The sequence below is a fragment of the Trypanosoma melophagium genome, assembly GCF_022059095.1.
Source record: "Trypanosoma melophagium isolate St. Kilda chromosome Unknown ctg4segment1, whole genome shotgun sequence".
Lineage (NCBI taxonomy): Eukaryota > Euglenozoa > Kinetoplastea > Trypanosomatida > Trypanosomatidae > Trypanosoma > Trypanosoma melophagium.
This window is the reverse complement of record NW_027125179.1, coordinates 658768-677482: the sequence shown is the minus strand read 5'-3', so window position 1 is coordinate 677482 and position 18715 is coordinate 658768. Positions and strand designations below refer to the sequence as shown.

The 18715-nt window shown below is 36.9% G+C and overlaps 5 protein-coding genes across 5 annotated transcripts; all 5 read left to right on the top strand.

Annotated features, from left to right (window-relative positions):
• Positions 1-1250: 1250 nt before the first annotated feature.
• LSM04_003231 (uncharacterized protein) lies at positions 1251-3296 on the top strand (the record flags this gene model as incomplete). The annotated part of the gene is made up of 1 exon (XM_067339186.1): positions 1251-3296. One exon carries the CDS (start codon positions 1251-1253, stop codon positions 3294-3296), a length of 2046 nt encoding a protein of 681 aa, XP_067187818.1.
• A 286-nt stretch (positions 3297-3582) lies between these two features.
• Positions 3583-3984, top strand: LSM04_008298 (uncharacterized protein; the record flags this gene model as incomplete). Its single annotated transcript, XM_067339185.1, has 1 exon — positions 3583-3984. The coding sequence occupies one exon, from the start codon at positions 3583-3585 to the stop codon at positions 3982-3984; it is 402 nt and encodes a 133-aa protein (XP_067188023.1).
• A 357-nt stretch (positions 3985-4341) lies between these two features.
• Positions 4342-4803, top strand: LSM04_004639 (Ribosomal protein S13; the record flags this gene model as incomplete). Its single annotated transcript, XM_067339184.1, has 1 exon — positions 4342-4803. The coding sequence occupies one exon, from the start codon at positions 4342-4344 to the stop codon at positions 4801-4803; it is 462 nt and encodes a 153-aa protein (XP_067187868.1).
• A 296-nt stretch (positions 4804-5099) lies between these two features.
• Positions 5100-5561, top strand: LSM04_007052 (Ribosomal protein S13; the record flags this gene model as incomplete). The annotated part of the gene is made up of 1 exon (XM_067339182.1): positions 5100-5561. One exon carries the CDS (start codon positions 5100-5102, stop codon positions 5559-5561), a length of 462 nt encoding a protein of 153 aa, XP_067187961.1.
• A 334-nt stretch (positions 5562-5895) lies between these two features.
• On the top strand, positions 5896-18360 carry LSM04_006067 (Dynein heavy chain; the record flags this gene model as incomplete). Its single annotated transcript, XM_067339181.1, has 1 exon — positions 5896-18360. The coding sequence occupies one exon, from the start codon at positions 5896-5898 to the stop codon at positions 18358-18360; it is 12465 nt and encodes a 4154-aa protein (XP_067187917.1).
• Positions 18361-18715: the final 355 nt, after the last annotated feature.

Here is an 18715-nt window from a genome sequence, read left to right as displayed (position 1 = left end):
ATGTTCTTTTTCCTTTCTTTCTATCACGTGTCTTTTTTTTCTCTCTTTTTGTATGATCGGAACCTTCTTCGGTGGTATTAATACTTAAAGAACGAAAACTGTTGACTATACTGTGTGTACCAAAAGGGGAAAAAAACATTACTATCTGCAAACAGGTTGAGTAAAAATTGAAGTAAAGAGAGCAGAAAGAACTCATTCTTTGAAGCTTGAATCACATTGATTAGCATGAGAGTTATTATATGATTGTAGTTGAAAAACTATTATTATTATTATTATTATTATTATTTATATTTTTTTCATCATTATTATGATACTGTAATTACTTTTTTTGATTGTGTGTATTTTTGTTATTTCACACCAAATTACCGGTGAGTGACAAGGAAGGTGTGGTTGGACGAAAAGATATGACGCTAAAAGTGGTTCTCTTTTTTTTTCTCATTTTTTCTTTTTTTTTCTCTCCTGTTTTCGCTGCTTACTACACCAAAACCACGGCTTATATTATTTTCAAACGAAAAAAAAAAACAAATCACTCATGTGGACGACATAGTATTGGGATGCTTTTTTCTTTTTTTTTTTATTTGTGTCTTGATTTTATTTCTCTGTGGTTGTAACGGTTCTGACTTCTTCAGGCATTTGTGTTGCACCGCCTTGTGTTCCTATCACTCCTATTTTTGTGTTAGCAGAGCGCAATTACAGAGTGTGGGTGTACAGGCGTATACAACTCTGTGTCTTTCCATCATTCTACCTGGAGCAGTCTAACAAGACATCTCCAAAACATGTGTTGTTTGTTGTTGTTTTTTTGTATTTTTATTTACTTATTTTGTTGATATTCTTATTTTATTTTTTTCTTTGTTACACCACCCATTCTCTTTTCTACGCACCATAAATTTCTTTCTATTGTTCAATGTTTGTCTTGAATTCCCTTCCCTGGTTAGTGACGTTTGATTGACTATCTCTTATTGGAGTAAATAAGATGTATATGTTTTCATTTGCTTTTGTTTTTTATTATTATTAATATTTTTTCTTTCCTTTGGTTTTGTGTTATTGCTATTCTCGTACATTCTAGGATGCCTCTGTTGGGTTTGTGGTTTAATAGGTGTTTGTGTGTGTGGGGTTAAGTTGATCGCGTGTCATTTCTGTAGGTGCGGAAAGTTGTAGGACAACGTCACTAGGGTCTCTAGCAATAGAGACGTTAAGAAAGAAATCGACACAAGCACACTCACACAGATATATATATATATATATATATAATGATATCTAGAGGTTTTATAACACTTAGTGCCTTTGTTGCTTCTAATGCTAATAGTAGTAGTGGCAGTGCTGTTAACACTCCCTATTTATCAGGAACAGTGAATAATAATAATAATAATAATAATAATAATAATAATATTAATAATAATAAGAAACTTACATGTAGTCACGCAGATCTTTTTGCATGGGGACTTGCTTCTCCTGAGCTGGATAGTGGTGTCTCCAAGTCGGAGGTGAATAGAATGAAAACACGCTTCTACAACGCCGGACAACGACGTTGCACTTTGTGTAATGAATATCTTGAGGCCTCTTTCTCTGCCCACTGTGGTTATGTGGGTCACATGGCACGTGTGGGTATTCTCGAACGGGCCGTATCGGTACTTCAAAAGGAGATTGCAGCTCTTAATGCAAATACAGTGAATCCCTTAACAACGACATCAAACACAACCACTAGATCATTGAGTGTTTCCCAAAAAGTACAGGATCTCGTAGATACTTGGTGGAAACGACTGAATGAAACCGAACAGGGTGCAATTCTTGATTATAAACGTATCGCCCCACTTAGTGCTCCATCCACCAAACAAAGACTTTGGCGTGTGCGTTTTCTCTTGGAGTTTTTGCGAGATCGAGAAGTAATACGTGATAGTTTGAGTACTTCAAAATGTGTGAATACAGGTGATGGATGCTTTGTTCGTAGTAAACGATTTGAACGTAGTGAAATGATTGGAGATAATATTGTAAAAGTTGTTGTTCCAGATCGACTTATGCGTTTATTTCCAGCAAATGAAGGTGGTGTAACGTATAAACTTGGATATATTCAGCAGTTGCTTGATAGTAATGAAGGACTTTTACAGATATATGATTATATTGATCTTGATACTATTATTGGTGTACGATTACCAAATAATAAAACTAAGTCTGATGTAGTGGAGTCCCTTTTTGGTGAATTACAAACATTTTTATGGGCTAGCGAAATAGCATGTGGTATTACACATTACCCTGCGATTCCTACTGTTGAACACCGTTACGTTAAGGCTCTTGTTGAGCATCTCATGAATGAGCTTACGCACATGGTTATCATGTGGCGTATTGAAACAACACTGGAGAATGCCAAGGATTTTTTGGAAGAACAATTGCAACGTAAACTACAACACCAACAAAGTACTAAAAGGAGTGAAAGTGGTGCTTTAATTCTTAAGGAGACCGAATGTGATCGTACGCGATACGCTCTACTACCGCTGCTACTCCCTTTTCCATACTTGAGTGCCTCAATAGCAGGAGCAGGAGGCACGAAAACCGCAGGAATAGCAGCAGAGCAACACTTTGGTAGACAACGACAATTTACATTGCAAGTATCGCATCATATACAAAAAAAAGGAACTCCCATGATGTTATTTACCGTACCTCTTTCTAAACCTTCATTGATAGTGCAGCATTACAAAGCCCGAATGCGGGTTGTAGAATGTGCAGAGAATTATCATCAGGAAGTATTGCAGGCCTTGTGTTCTCAAGATAAATCTTTAAAAAGGAGTGGTTTGGTGATGACATCATCATCTTCTTCTTTGTCGTCTAATAACAGAAAAATTAATTCCAGTAATGAAATGCAGACACGAGAGGTAATGAGGCCTCCAACAGAAGGGCAAAAACAACATCAACAAAAAAAATCGGGAATCGGTGTCCCATGGGGGGAATTGGCTTCTGAGAAATATCCGGCATGGTCTCAAGATGTACGGATATCAACTATGCGTCAATGCGTAGATGACCACCTGACGCGGCGAGGTGTTTATTTGGAAAATGTGAACTGGAGTGATAAGATTGCTACTCTTACACGAGATATGATGGCTAGTTGCTTGATTGAAGTGCCTATACTGCAAAATGAACCAATGAGGAGAACTACAACTACAACTACCCTAGGAACAAGAACAAGTGACATGAAACGTACAGAAACTCTGATGCAACCTGTTTCATCAAATCGGTCCTTGGAAAATGTAATGTGTGCACCACCTTTAATGCACACAATGCAAAAAACCAATTTAATAAGTTAAAAAGTGTTATATTTGACTGATGAGTTGTTATGTTTCACATTGGTTTTGTTTTGGTTGTATTTTGTTCTTATTGTTTACAGATATCTTCCTGTGTGTGTCTGTATATTCGAGAATATGTATGTTTTTTATTTTATTTTTCTCTGTGTGTATGTGTAGTTGTACTTTCAAACATTTCTGAGGCTAAATTCTTGATATATGTAACGTATTCCCTCGATCTTTTTTTTATTATTTTTGAAAATGTAATAAAAAAAAAATTCGACCCTCTCTATATAAGAGTAAAGCAACCATGATACATCAATCTTCATCGTCATCATCATCATTTAAGAGCAGAATATATTTTTTTCTGGTCGTACTCTGTGTACTCCTTCTGGTGGCTACTCCAGTACACAGTAGTGCAAGTATGGAAGAGAAGCGAAAGGCAAAGTGCGGTACTTCAACCGATTGTGTACGTGTAAGAGCACCAAAGGCGCACCTATTGGTGGATGATTTGCAATTGGATAAAGACACTCCTGATACTGTACTTGGACGTCTTCCGCCTTGGTTTGGACCAAAGTGTCCCTGTGCTTTGCTTTCAAATGAAAAAAAACTATATGCATCAGAAACACTTGCAAGCCAAGGTGTTGATATGGGTTCATTTTTAGACATCGTATCGGAAACGGAAGTATCCAAAGAGAACAGTGACCTGTAAGTGTGAGAAAAAGAATTTCTTTTGAGATAACTAAGATACATGCTTATTATTTTTTTTTTTGCGGCGTTTTTTTTTTTTAATTCTCTCTTTGCATGTTAACTTTATTTATTTGTATTACACGGAGAAATTCGTATTTACGCATAAGTGATGAGGGGTAGAAATTATGTGCTTGATGACTACTGGCACAGTTCCAACGGGCTTCTATTTATTATTCTTTGGGTTTCTTTCCCAAATGATATGCTTGTTTACCATCTGTTTGATCTTTTTTCCCCCCTTCAACCACGCACACTTACACAAACGTTTCATTTCGTTTTCTATTGTATTTCTGAACTATTTATAGGCAATCAGACAGAGAAGATGTCTCTCACGCTGCAACCCGAACACTTCCAGCACATTGTGCGTCTGCTCAACACCAACGTGGAGGGCAAGCGCAAGGTGCCATTCGCACTCCGCATGGTGAAGGGTATTGGCATCCGCTTTGCATACATGGTGTGCAAGAAGGCCGGTATTGATGCGGAGCGCCGCGCCGGGACCCTGACCGCCGAGGAGCTCGAGAAGGTCTCTGAGGTCATCGCCGATCCAGCCAAGTTCAAAATCCCCAGCTGGTTCCTCAACCGTCAGCGCGACCCCAAGACCAACAAGATGGAGCACCTCACAGGCTCAATGGTCGACACCCGCCTCCGTGAGGACTTGGAGCGTCTGCGCAAGAACCGTGTGCATCGTGGTGTGCGTCACGCCTACGGTCTTCGTGTGCGTGGTCAGCACACTTGCACGTCTGGCCGTCACGGCAAGACTGTTGGTGTGTCCCGCACAAAGTAAGCATCTTAGTGTAACATCTACTCTTTTTGGTAGTTGTAGGATTATGCTTGCCAATGAAAGAATTGTTTTTGTTTTCCTTTTTTTATATATTTGGTGAAACTTACGTCATGTTTCTTTTTTTCCTTTTTTTTTTCGTGGGGGTGAAGATCTGTTGTTCTCCCAATCTGATAATAGAATGTTGCTATTTTTAACCTGTTATGTCTTTATTCTATTTTTTTTTCTTCATTTTGTCTTCTTATTTTTATGTCTTATTGGTTTTTACAAATCATACCTTTCCTTTTACAAAGACGGACAGGATGTCTCTCACGCTGCAACCCGAACACTTCCAGCACATTGTGCGTCTGCTCAACACCAACGTGGAGGGCAAGCGCAAGGTGCCATTCGCACTCCGCATGGTGAAGGGTATTGGCATCCGCTTTGCATACATGGTGTGCAAGAAGGCCGGTATTGATGCGGAGCGCCGCGCCGGGACCCTGACCGCCGAGGAGCTCGAGAAGGTCTCTGAGGTCATCGCCGATCCAGCCAAGTTCAAAATCCCCAGCTGGTTCCTCAACCGTCAGCGCGACCCCAAGACCAACAAGATGGAGCACCTCACAGGCTCAATGGTCGACACCCGCCTCCGTGAGGATTTGGAGCGTCTGCGCAAGAACCGTGTGCATCGGGGTGTGCGTCACGCCTACGGTCTTCGTGTGCGTGGTCAGCACACTTGCACGTCTGGCCGTCACGGCAAGACTGTTGGTGTGTCCCGCACAAAGTAAGCATCTGAGCATGATTCGAGAAATGGTTGTAACGATTTCCTGTTTGTTTATACTCTTTTGTTTTCATTTTCTTTCTTTTATGTGACCTTATGGTTACTCTATAAAGAAAGTTATTTCGTTTCTTTTTTCTTTTCCCCTTTTACTGCATGGGTTGGGATGGGGAGGAGACGGTGTTGATGCCAGTGTACCTCTCTTTGTTATTCTTGTACTTTTTTCGTTATTTGTATGTATGTCGGGATGCCTTGATGTTTAATCTTTCACTAACTCCTTCTTTCTTTCTTTCTTTCTTGCACGTATTCAGTGTTGTTTTAGGGGTGGAGCTTCGGTACTCTGTATGTCTATTTCCTTTAAGGAGCTTATTGCACTACGTCGTGTGCACTTGTCACAACAACAACAGAGGCAAGAAAACAGAAGCACCACCGCCTCTGTTACGCTTGACACTCTAAATAGGTACACACGTGGAATAGAGAATTCTCCTCAAAGTGACGTTGATGCCAGCGAAAACGATGGTGCGACAAGTGAACAACAGCAGTTGCCGGAACCACCGCAAGAACCCTTATGGTTAAAGGATGATACGAATGAAAGTAGTGGTACACCTCGGCAACGGCCGTGGTCTCAACCGGTGATAGGGAGATATGCTATGGAGAAAGAAGTTCCTCGTAGTGAGGAGCCAAAGGTATTTGTACCGTATGAAACTGTTAGGGGTGACCTTCCTAGAGCTGAGGTAATGCGACGTTGGAGACGACGTTATGATGAACTCTCAGTAGAAACTATGTTAAAGGAAATGAACATTATAGTGGATGGAGAAATTCCTGAAGAGATACCAGGTTCCTATCACACTTTACTCCCTCTTGATGCTTTTGATGATACGCGTTTTGAGGAGCTTTCACCAGAAGATTGGTTAGCCAAACGTGATGAGTCAGGCGGTGTTGCGTGTATGGTATTACGTCATGTAGGGAAATGGCGTTGGTTTAAAGGTAGTGTAACATCATGGGAGGATGAGACAAATATCTTAACTGTACAACTTTTTGAAACAGATGAAAATGATGATTATACTTCTTATGTTCAAAAAGAAAAAAAAGATATTATTACAGTACCTCGTGTGTATGTATTCTTTAAAGCAGAAAATCCACGTAATTTTGTTGAACGGTTTGCTGAAGCATTTCGTATGAGAAAATTAGTAGAGAGTGTACTTCGAGAACAACTATATGTTGAGTCTATTCCAGCAGATGAATTTCAGATTATTGATTCATCAGTATTGACCCGTATACATTATTTATCCCTTAATACGCCAAGTCTTTATGAAAATGAAGCTACCTTAAGTGTTACGGATGCTCTTGAAGATGTTCGGACTGATTATTCACGTGTGATGAACCTTGAATTATTAAAAAATGTAACGAAACATGGTGGACTTCTTCAACTTCTCGGTGGATCAACACTTCCACCCTTGGAAACTGTAAAAAAAGTACAAGAACGTGGAATTTGCAAATTACGAAATAATTGTTTCAATGATGTCTTAAAGGCTTTTAATCGTGATTCTCTTATTGCTCGAAATGATATTACTATAGGTGTTCTTCGACATGTACGAGAAGGAAATGAGGCTTTGGAATCTCGTAGTGTATTTCGTATTGGTCAAGCTTTAGATGAGGTTTGTCCTATTATGATGGACTCTTTTGAAGAATTGCAACTTGGATATATTCGAGAAAGTGCTCAATATTTACGTGAAGCTTGGGTTCCTGGTATTACAGATTACATTAAACTTGTTTTCGCTCCTTTTACTGGGAATGATGAAGTTAGTCTTCATTTACGTGAAGGTGAATATGAGGGATCGAAGACACAACGTTTGATGAATACTATAACAATACAAATGCAGGATTCTCTTCGATTATTATTAAGAAAATCACTTTTTGATTTTGCTTCTTTTATTGATGAAGCAGCACAGTATAATGTTTCTGTACGAGGTATGACAGATGTGGAGGTAGAACCTTTAGTTGCAAAAGAACATGTACGAATAACTCCACTTTTTAAGGTGATACTTGTAGATGATGAAAATCGTGTTCTCAAGTATATTACTTCCCCCACAGATTTTTCCAAAATGCTTATTGAACTTGTTAAACGATGTTTAACACTTCATACTGGAGTACGTTCCGTAGAACGTCGATTATTTAGTTTTCTGTATGATCCCGGAACAGCTTTTGTACCTTCTTTAGATACAGAAGATTCTGATGTACAAGCTTGTATAGAACAACTAAATAAGACAATTTTACGTGCTGGAGTACCTCTTGAGACGTATTTATCCATGTACGAAGAGTTTAATGAACTTGTCGCTCTTGATGTGACAGAATATGTAGAGTATTTTAAACAGCAGTTTACAACAACCAAAGGTGTAGTGGAAGAAATTCAACGTCATATAAATAAGCGAGTGGAGATTGAGAAACGTATTCCACGTTTTGTGAATCTTGGCCTATTTCAAGTAGATTGTACCGATCTAAAACAACGCTTGTCAAATAAATGTTCTAATATTGCCACTACAATTTTAAATGTTATGATGCAACGGGCTAATTTAAAAGCTTCTGAGGTAAGTGATGCATTTAGAGAACTTCGTGAAACTCTTATGAAATCAACAGAATCACCTGAAGAAGTTGTGGAACGACAAGAATTTATAAAAACAATTCCTGAAAAAGTTTTTGATTTACAAGCCATTATTGTCGAAATTCAGGAAATTCATGCTATTCTTGATAATTTTCAGGTTCCTCTTGGTGAAGAAGATTTTAATAAAAAATGGGTAGCCATTGGATGGCCTGCACGATTAGATGATGATATTATTCAGCGACAACATGAACTTGAACAAACAAAGAGAAGTCTTATTATTAGTCTTCGTAAATCTCAAGAAGCATTTCAAGAAAAAATTGTTCAAATGCAACAAACTGTGGAAGGATTCCATCGTCGTACAAATCCTAATAAGATTAATGAAATTGTAACAGATGTGAATACCATACTTGAGCATATCCAAATGTTAATGGAAACTGCCAATACCATTAATACACATGAGTCTCTTTTTGAACTTGAGACGACTGATTACAGTGTAGTACGTGATCTTTCTACTGATTTTGAACCATTTGCCTCACTTTGGCTTACAGTTCATGACTGGAGTACGGCAACTCGTGAGTGGAATAGTAAACCTTTTGTTGAGATTGATGCAGAAGCCATGGAGCAGCAAGTGGTGAAGGATTATCAAACTATTTGTAAAAGTAGTCGTGATCCTAAACTTACAGAAGTGCTTGTTAATATAGCTCAAAAAACTAAAAAGAAAATTGAAGAATTTAAACCCATGTTACCCTTTATAAAATATTTACGTACAGAAGGTTTAAAAGATCGCCATTGGGATCAAATTTCAAAAGAAATTGGTTATGAAGTTCGACCTGGCAAAACACTTATTGGACTGAATGATCTCAAGACACTAAAGGTAAGTGATTATGAAGAAATACTTCTTCGTATATCTGAAGTGGCAGCACGTGAATATCAGATTGAAACATCTCTTAAAAAGATGAAAGCAGAATGGGAAAGTATAAAACTTAATGTACAACCGTATAAATCTACTGATTGTTATTTACTGCCAAAGGATTCTGTAGATACTATTCAAGAGAAATTGGATGATCAAATGCTTATTACACAATCACTTGGATTTTCACCATTTAAAAAGATGTTTGAAAATGATATTAATTTATGGGAAACATCTCTTAAACAAGTTCAAGGAGTAATGGATGAATGGCTTATTTGTCAAAAGGCATGGTTATATTTGGAACCAATCTTTCAATCAGAAGATATTATTAGGCAATTACCTCGTGAAGCTAAAAGATTTCAAAAAGTAAATGAAAATTGGCACAAACTTACAAATAAAGCTCATGAAGTTGAATTAGCATTAGAATTTTGTATAAATAGTGAATCTCTAACATTATTTAAAGAAAATAATGAACTTCTAGAGCTTATTCAACGAGGTCTTAATCAGTATTTGGAAAGTAAACGTTCTTCCTTCGCGAGATTTTACTTTCTTTCTGATGATGAATTACTTATGATACTTTCTGAAGCTCGTGATCCACAGAAGATTCAACCTCATTTCCGTAAATTATTTGAAAATATCATGGAAATAGATATGCGAGAACCGAATAACGAAATGTATGGTATGTATTCACAAATGCGAGAATATATACCATTTGATCAATCTATTATTCCTCGTAAAAATATTGAAAATTGGTTAACAGATATTGAACAAATGATGCGATTATCTATTCGTTCTCAATTATCTAAAGGATTAAAAAATTGTGCAGCAAATGGTCGTGAAGATCTTATTCTTAATTCTCCTGGTCAAGTAGCTATAGCCGTTAATCAAATTTTATGGACACGTGATTGTGAACAGAGTTTTAAAGATCATGGTTCTTTAGAACCACATGTTCCAAAAGCTAAAGAAAATTTAATGCAACTTGTAGAGATTGTACGACGTCCTCTTTCACATCTTCAACGTATGAATTTAAGTGGTCTTATAACTATTGAAGTTCATGCAAGAGATATTGTTGAACATTTAGCAGAAGAAAAGGTAGATAGTATTTTTGCCTTTGAATGGGTTTCACAACTTCGTTCTTATTGGGAAAATAATGATTGTTTTTTGCGTCAAGTGGAAGCTCAATTTCAGTATGGAGGAGAATATCTTGGAAATACCACACGTCTTGTAGTAACACCATTAACTGATCGTATTTATTTAACTCTTACTGGGGCTATGCATATGTTTCTTGGTGGAGCTCCTGCTGGTCCAGCTGGAACAGGAAAAACAGAAACGGTAAAAGATCTCGCTAAAGCTGTAGCAAAACAATGTGTAGTGTTTAACTGTCAAGAAGGAATGACATATGCATCTATGGGAAAGTTTTTTAAAGGACTTGCTCAAGCTGGTGCATGGGCGTGTTTTGATGAGTTTAATCGTATAGATGTGGAAGTGCTTTCTGTTGTAGCACAGCAGGTATCAACATTACAGGAGTCTGCACGTACAAAACAGTATCGTATTTCTTTCGAGGGAACAGAAATTATAGTAGATCCATCGTATTCGGTCTTTATTACAATGAATCCAGGTTATGCTGGACGTACAGAATTACCAGATAACTTAAAAGTTCTCTTCCGTCCAGTTGCTTGTATGGTGCCAGATTATGCGATGATTGCTGAAATACGACTCTTTTCGTTTGGTTATTCCAATTCCCGTGCATTAGCGCAGAAAATGGTGGCTACATTTCGATTAAGTTCTGAACAACTTTCTTCACAGGATCATTATGATTTTGGTATGCGGGCGGTGAATACGGTTATATCGGCAGCAGGCCTTATGAAACGTGAATCTCCAAATGAAAAGGAGGATGTTTTATTACTTCGTGCTTTACGTGATTCAAATATGCCTAAATTCTTAGAACAGGATCTTATTTTATTTTCAGGTATTATTTCAGATTTATTCCCTGGCGTAGAACTTCCTGTACGTGATTATGGTTCTTTACTAGATGTATTACGTGAGAAGGCAATAGAGATGCAATTGGAACCTACAGATATGTTTCTTAAAAAATGTGTACAATTGTATGAAATGAATATTTTACGACATGGTCAAATGATTGTAGGACCTACAATGGGAGGAAAAACCTGTGCTACTCGAGTTTTACAAGCTACCATGACAAAATTACGGGTAGAATTAAATGAGGAACGTTTTGCCGAAGTACGAATACACAGTTTAAATCCAAAATCTATTACTATGGCTCAATTATATGGTGGATTTGATGATGCTACAGGTGAATGGAGAGATGGTCTTGTAGGCGAAATATTTCGAATAGCAGCTCGTGATACTACTGATACAAAACACTGGATTTACTTTGATGGACCGGTAGATGCTCTTTGGATTGAATCTATGAATACGGTTTTAGATGATAATAAGAAACTCTGTTTAATTTCAGGTGAAATTATTGCCATGACACCTTATATGAGTTGTTGGTTTGAAGTAGAAGATCTCGCTGTAGCCTCACCTGCTACTGTTTCACGTGCTGGTATGATTTACATGGAACCCGTTAGTTGCATTGGTGTAGAGGCTTTTATCTTAACTTGGTTACAGCATAGACTTCCAAGTACTATGGATCCATATAAGGAAGTCCTTGAACATTTATCAAACGCTTTATTTCCTATACTTATAGACTTTGTTCGTCAAGAAGTAATGGAATACAGTCCATCGGTTTGGCCAAATTTAGTGGTTTCATGTTTTAATATTTTAGAGGCTTTACTAGTTCCATTTACACCCACACGAACCACAGAGTTAACACAAGAACGATTAGAAAGATTAAAAGAAATTTATATGCATTTATTTATCTTTTCAATAGTGTGGTCTTTTGGAGCTACAGGTGATATGCAAAGTCGTCAACGATTTGATAGTTTCTTACGAGATCAATTACATAATTTAAATGTTGGTATTGAACTTCCTGTTATTGGGTGTATTCAAGACTATGAATTTGTGATGGATGAAGCACGATGGGTTCTTTGGACAGATCGTTTGGCGGCATTTAATGTACAAGTAACAGCCCAAAATGTTGCAGATATTATAGTTCCTACAGCAGATGTTGCACGGTATAAATATATTAATAAACTCCTCTTACAAAAATCTTTCCATACTTTATGTTGTGGACCGACGGGTACTGGAAAAACTGTTTTATTACAACAATTATTAATGAATGAGATGCCAAAGGAGTTTACACCCATTTTCTTTACATTTTCTGCTCGTACAAGTGCTAATCAAACTCAAGATTTGATATTTTCTAAATTTGAAGTTCGTCGTCGAGCTTCACCGCAAATTTGGGGAGCTCCTGTGAATAAAAAGTTTATTATCTTTATTGATGATATGAATATGCCAGTAAAGGAACAATATGGAGCACAACCACCTATTGAAATTCTTCGACAATATATGGATTATAAAGGATGGTATGATCGTAAAACACGTGAATTCTTTCAAATTGTTGATGTTGTCTTTACCGCAGCTATGGGACCACCAGGAGGAGGAAGAACACATGTAAGTCAACGTTTCCTTCGTCATTTCAATCTAATTTCTTTCCCAGATGTGGATGAAGAAAGTATGAAACGTATTTTTGTTTCTATACTAGAAAGTTACTTTAAACCATTTGGCGAAGATGTTCGTACAAAGTTATCATCTGTTGTGGTTGCCTCTATTGAGATATTTCATACCGTTACCAAGGAACTTCGTCCAACTCCATCACGTCCACATTATTTATTTAATCTACGTGATCTCTCTAAAGTAATGAGTGGACTTCTTAATGCTACACTAAAGACTACTACAACGCTTGTGGCACTTCTTAGATTATGGGTTCATGAGGAATTACGTACCTTTAAAGATCGTCTTACCAGTGATGAGGATAGAAAATGGTTTGATAATCAATTACAAAAACAGGTTGAAAAACATTTTAAAATTTCTTTTGATGTTGTAGTACCTCCTGAAAAAGGTACGGATGGTTTATTGTTTGCGGATTTCCTTAATACAAAGCCTGATTTACTTGTTTACGAAGAAGTACAAGATCCTGAACATCTTGTAAAGGCATTAGAAGGAAAATTGGTAGAATATAATAATGTTTCCTTTCATAAAATGAATCTTGTTATGTTTGCTTATGCCGTTGAACATATTTGTCGAATTGCACGTGTTATTCGAAAACCAAATGGACATGTTTTACTACTTGGAGTTGGTGGTTCTGGTCGTCAATCACTCTCTCGTGTGGCGGCATTCCTTAATGAGTTTGAAGTCTTTCAGGTGGAAATTTCCAAAGGTTACTCTATGAATACTTGGCGTGAAGATATTAAAACAGCATTACGACGTGTAGCATTTCATAATAAACAAGTATTATTCCTTTTTACCGATACACAAATTGTAAATGAATCCATGTTGGAAGATGTAAATAATCTTCTTAACTCTGGAGAAGTTCCTAATCTCTTTGTTGGACCGGACTTGGATGAAGTCTTTAATGCGATGAAACCGGTTTGTATTGGTGAAGGTATTCATCTTGATAAAGTAAGTATGTATGCCCGATTTGTAAAATTTTGTAAATTTAATTTACATGTTTCACTTTGTATGTCACCTTTAGGAGAAACCTTTCGTAGTCGTTTGCGTATGTTTCCTGCACTTGTTAACTGTTGTACGATTGATTGGTTTACCGCATGGCCGACACAAGCCTTGAGAAGTGTTGCACACAATTACTTTATTAACTTGGAACTAATAAAAGAAAATGAAGTGGATAGTTGTACAGAATTGTGTGTGATGATTCATCAAAGTGTAGAAGATATTTCTATTCGTTTTCTTGAGGAAACTCGTCGTCATACATATGTAACTCCCACGTCTTTTCTGGAATTACTTCACACTATAAAACGATTACTTGAATCACAAACAGAATCAGCTAATAAGAGAGCACATCGTCTGCAAAATGGTTTAAATAAACTCCGTGAAACAGAAGTTGCGGTATCAGAGTTACAGCAAACGCTTGCCAAGAATCAACCTATTCTTATTCAGAAGAGTGAATCTATTAAAAAACTTATGGAAGAAATTGTGATTCAAACCGCTTCTGCAGAAGAAACTAAAAAAGAAGCCGAAAAGGAAGAAGCAGCGGTTGCGGCAAAACAACGTGAATGTGCTGCTATTGAAGAAGAGGCAAAAGAGCAATTAAGTGAAGCTTTACCGGAATTAGATCGTGCATTAGAGAGTTTAGCAAACTTAAAATCTTCTCAAATTACAGAAGTGGCTGGTTATAAAGCTCCTACGCCTGGTGTTGTTATGACGATGCAGGGTATTGCTATTTTATTTCAAATTAAACCTGTTATGCGGGCTGGTGGACCTATGGAAGAGAAAAAACCGGATTATTGGGCTACTGCAAAGGAACAATTATTAAATAATCCAAATATGTTAATGCAACGTCTCATGACATATGATAAGGAACATATTCCAGAACGTCTTATACAAGCTGTTATGCCATTAGTAACATCAGAAGACTTTACACCTAAAAAGATTGCAGGTGCTAGTCAAGCATGTGCGGCGATGTGTCAATGGACGCATGCGATGGTTAAATTTCATGAAGTAAATAAAAAGGTAGAACCTTTACGACAACGTTTGGCAGTAGCACAAGATGATAATCGAGTTTTTCAGGAAAAACTTCGTTTAGCACAGGAACAATTAGAAGCTGTGGCTATGAAGTTAAAAGGTTTACAGGATGATAAAACACGGGCAGAGAATGAAATGCAGGAGCTTGAAGAAGTTGTACATATGACAGAAATTAAACTTGGTAGAGCGGCTATGCTTATTGATGGATTAGCAGGAGAAAAGAAAAATTGGACAAGTACTTTACAAGAAATTAATGAAAATTCAAAGTATTTATTAGGTAATATGATTGCAGCTGCAGGACAAATTGCTTATGTCGGTCCTTTTACAGCATCTTACCGAAATGATTTACTTCAATTATGGAAAAAGGAATTAGAAAAACATCAAATTATTCATAGTCAACAACTTTCAGTTTATCATACTTTACAAGATCCTATAGTTACTCAAAATTGGAATGTTTGTGGATTACCAACAGATGCATTATCTGTAGAAAATGCTATTATTATGACAAATGCCAGACGTTGGCCTCTTATGATTGATCCTCAAACTCAAGCTAATAAATGGATTCGACAAATGCATCCAGAGGGATTGGAAATTTTAAAACCAAGTCAAAAAGATGTCGTTAAACGTATTGAGTATGCTGTTCGTGCAGGTCGTCCTGTTTTATTAGAAAATGTTGGAGAAACTGTTGATGCCAGTCTTAGTCCTCTTTTGGCTAGACAAACCTTTATTCAGGGTGGACAAGAAATGATTCGCTTATCTGAACATGCTATTCCATGGAATCCTGATTTTAAATTTTTCATGACCACAAAATTACCCAATCCACATTATATTCCAGAAGTTATGGTACAAGTAACCTTATTAAACTTTTTTATTACCCCACAAGGTTTGGAAGATCAACTTCTTGGAGTGGTTGTTGGACAGGAACGTAAGGAACTTGAAATGCGTCGAAGTGAATTAATTAAAATGAATGCTTCTATGCGAGCTGAAGTGGCAGAAATTCAAAAGACTATATTACGAAAAATGGAAGAGGTTAAAGGAGATATATTGGATGATGAAAGCCTTATTGAATATCTTAATCAATCAAAGGCGACTACGGATGAGATTAATACTAGAGTTGCAGAGGCTGAAGAAGCAGAAATTGAAATTAATGCAAGTCGTGAATTATATAGACCAGTTTCTCGTCATTCTTCTTGTTTATATTTTTGCTGTGCTACACTGTCAAATGTGGATCCAATGTATCAGTACTCATTACAATGGTTTGTACGATTATTTATAAATGGAATTGAATCTTCAGAACCTTCGGAAGAATTAGAAACACGACTTTCAAATCTTCAGGATTATTTCACGTATAGTTTCTATCAAAATATTAGTCGTTCATTATTTGAAAAACACAAAATTATGTTTTCATTCTTCCTTTGTGTCCGTATTCTTCAACAAAACAATGCTGTGGATGATGATGAGTTCCGTTTCTTATTACAAGGACCATCTATGGCTACCAAGACTCAAGCAAATCCGGCTTCTTCATGGCTTAGCGATTCCACATGGGCTGAAATTTGTTATCTTTCTACACATTTTTCATGTTTTAAGGGGTTTGCTTCTCATTTTGCCGATAATCTTCAATGTTACCGTGAAATCTTCATGTCTTCTATGGCCCATAAAGAGAAATTGCAGGGTGTGTATAGAGATCGTATTACCCCAATGGAATATATGATGTTTCTACGTTGTCTTCGTCCAGATAAATTGATGGAAGCGGTGCAGGATTTTGTAACAGAAAATCTTGGAGAACGTTTTATACGTCCCCCACCGTTTGATCTTCTTACTTCTTTTAAAGACTCTAATTCAACAACGCCGCTTATTTTTATTCTTTCTCAAGGTGCAGATCCTTTTGAAGATTGGAAAAAGTTTGCGGAATTACAGAATATGGGTAAAAAATTATCGGATATATCACTTGGTCAAGGACAAGGACCACGAGCTGAACGAATGCTTCAAGAGGGAATGGAAAATGGAACATGGGTACTTCTTCAAAATTGTCATTTAGCAACTTCTTGGATGCCAGTATTAGAACGACTTGTGGAATCTATGGGAACTGGTATTCATCCTTCATTTCGTTTATGGCTTACTTCCATGCCAAGTCCGCATTTCCCTGTTTCTGTATTACAAAATGGGGTAAAAATTACGAATGAACCTCCTAAAGGAATGCAAGCTAATGTTACTCGATCGGTATTAAGTTACCGTCCGGAATATCTTGAAAATTGTGCTAAACCAAGAGAATTTAAGAAATTATTTTTTGCCATGTCATTTTTTCATGCACTTATTCAAGAACGTCGAAAATTTGGATCACTTGGGTGGAATATTGCTTATGAGTATACTTCTGGAGATTTGGGTTGTTGTATTGCCCAAATACGCATGTTTTTGAAAAAATATGAAGAAGTTCCATATAAAGTTATTAAAGAATTAAGTGGTAATATTCATTATGGTGGTCGTGTTACAGATGATTGGGATAGACGTACACTTAATACTTTATTAGAAGTTTTTGTTACCCCTGATGTTATGCAAGATGGATATAGTTTCTCTCCTTCTGGAACATATCGATCAATTCCTGCTGGAACTCAAAAAGATTATCTGGATTACATTGATTCTTGGCCTCTTAATACTAGTCCTGAGATATTTGGATTAAATGAAAATGCTGATATTACATGTGCACGTAATGAAACTTTTGAGACATTAGAAGCTATAGTAGCCTTACAAGGTGAGGCGGCGCCAAAGAGTTCCTTGGGTAAATCACCTGATGAAGTAGTTGTTGAACTTGCTCATTTTATTCGAGAAAAAATAATTGAACCCTTTAATATTATTGAATTTAACAAAAAATATCCAACTATTTATGAAGATTCTATGAATACCGTACTTGTACAAGAGGCTATTCGTTTTAATCGTCTTACCGCAGTGGTATGTGAAACTCTTGAGGCTCTTCCCCTTGCAATTAAAGGTGAAGTACTGATGAGTCGTGAACTTGAAGAAGTTTATCGCTCTCTTTATAATAATCAAGTTCCGGTAAAATGGGCAGAACGGGCTTATCCAAGTCTTAAACCCCTTGGAGCTTGGGTAGATGATTTGGTTCAACGACTTTTGATGATTGATACATGGTATGAAGGTGGACATCCGAAGGTATACTGGATATCTGGATTTTTCTTCCCACAAGCTTTTCTTACAGGTATATTACAAAATTTTGCTCGAAAAATGAAAATTTCTATTGATACAGTTAGTTACGGTTTTGAATGGATGAATAAAGATCATCATTCCGTTACGGAAGCCCCTGAAGTAGGATGTTATATTCATGGTATCTTTATTGAAGGTGCTCGAATTGACCGTTACTCATTACAGTTAGAAGAATCTATGCCAAAGGTGTTATTTGAACAAGTTCCAATGTTATGGCTTAAACCTGTTATAAACAGACCGAAACCAAAGAATGATGTGTATATATGTCCACTTTACAAAACTCTTCGTCGTGCTGGTACACTGAGTACGACAGGACACTCTACAAACTACGTTCTCACAGTGGAAATTCCTACTACAATTGACCCCAAACATTGGATAAAACGTGGTGTTGCTCTTGTTTGTGCCTTGAACTCTTAAACATAGCATTTTGTAGTCTCAGCGAGAGAAACAGAGAGGGAGAGGGAGAAAGAAAAAGAAAGATAAAACAAAGGAAAAAAAACAACAACAACAACAACAACAACAACAAAAACACCAACAAAAACAACTTGGAGATTTTTTGCTATGATGTATATTCTCTTTTTCTTATTTCGTCTACGCGTTTATTTGATTGAATTTTTTTTTCATGTATAGACTAAGAAGACCACATTAGATGTAGTTTCTAGATAGTTTTCTTCTTCTTGTTGTTTGTTTTGGTTTCTTTTCTTCCCCCATTTTTTGAATTGACTCATTGCTTTCTTAAGAAAATATGTATTCCTACCTTTGATATACTATT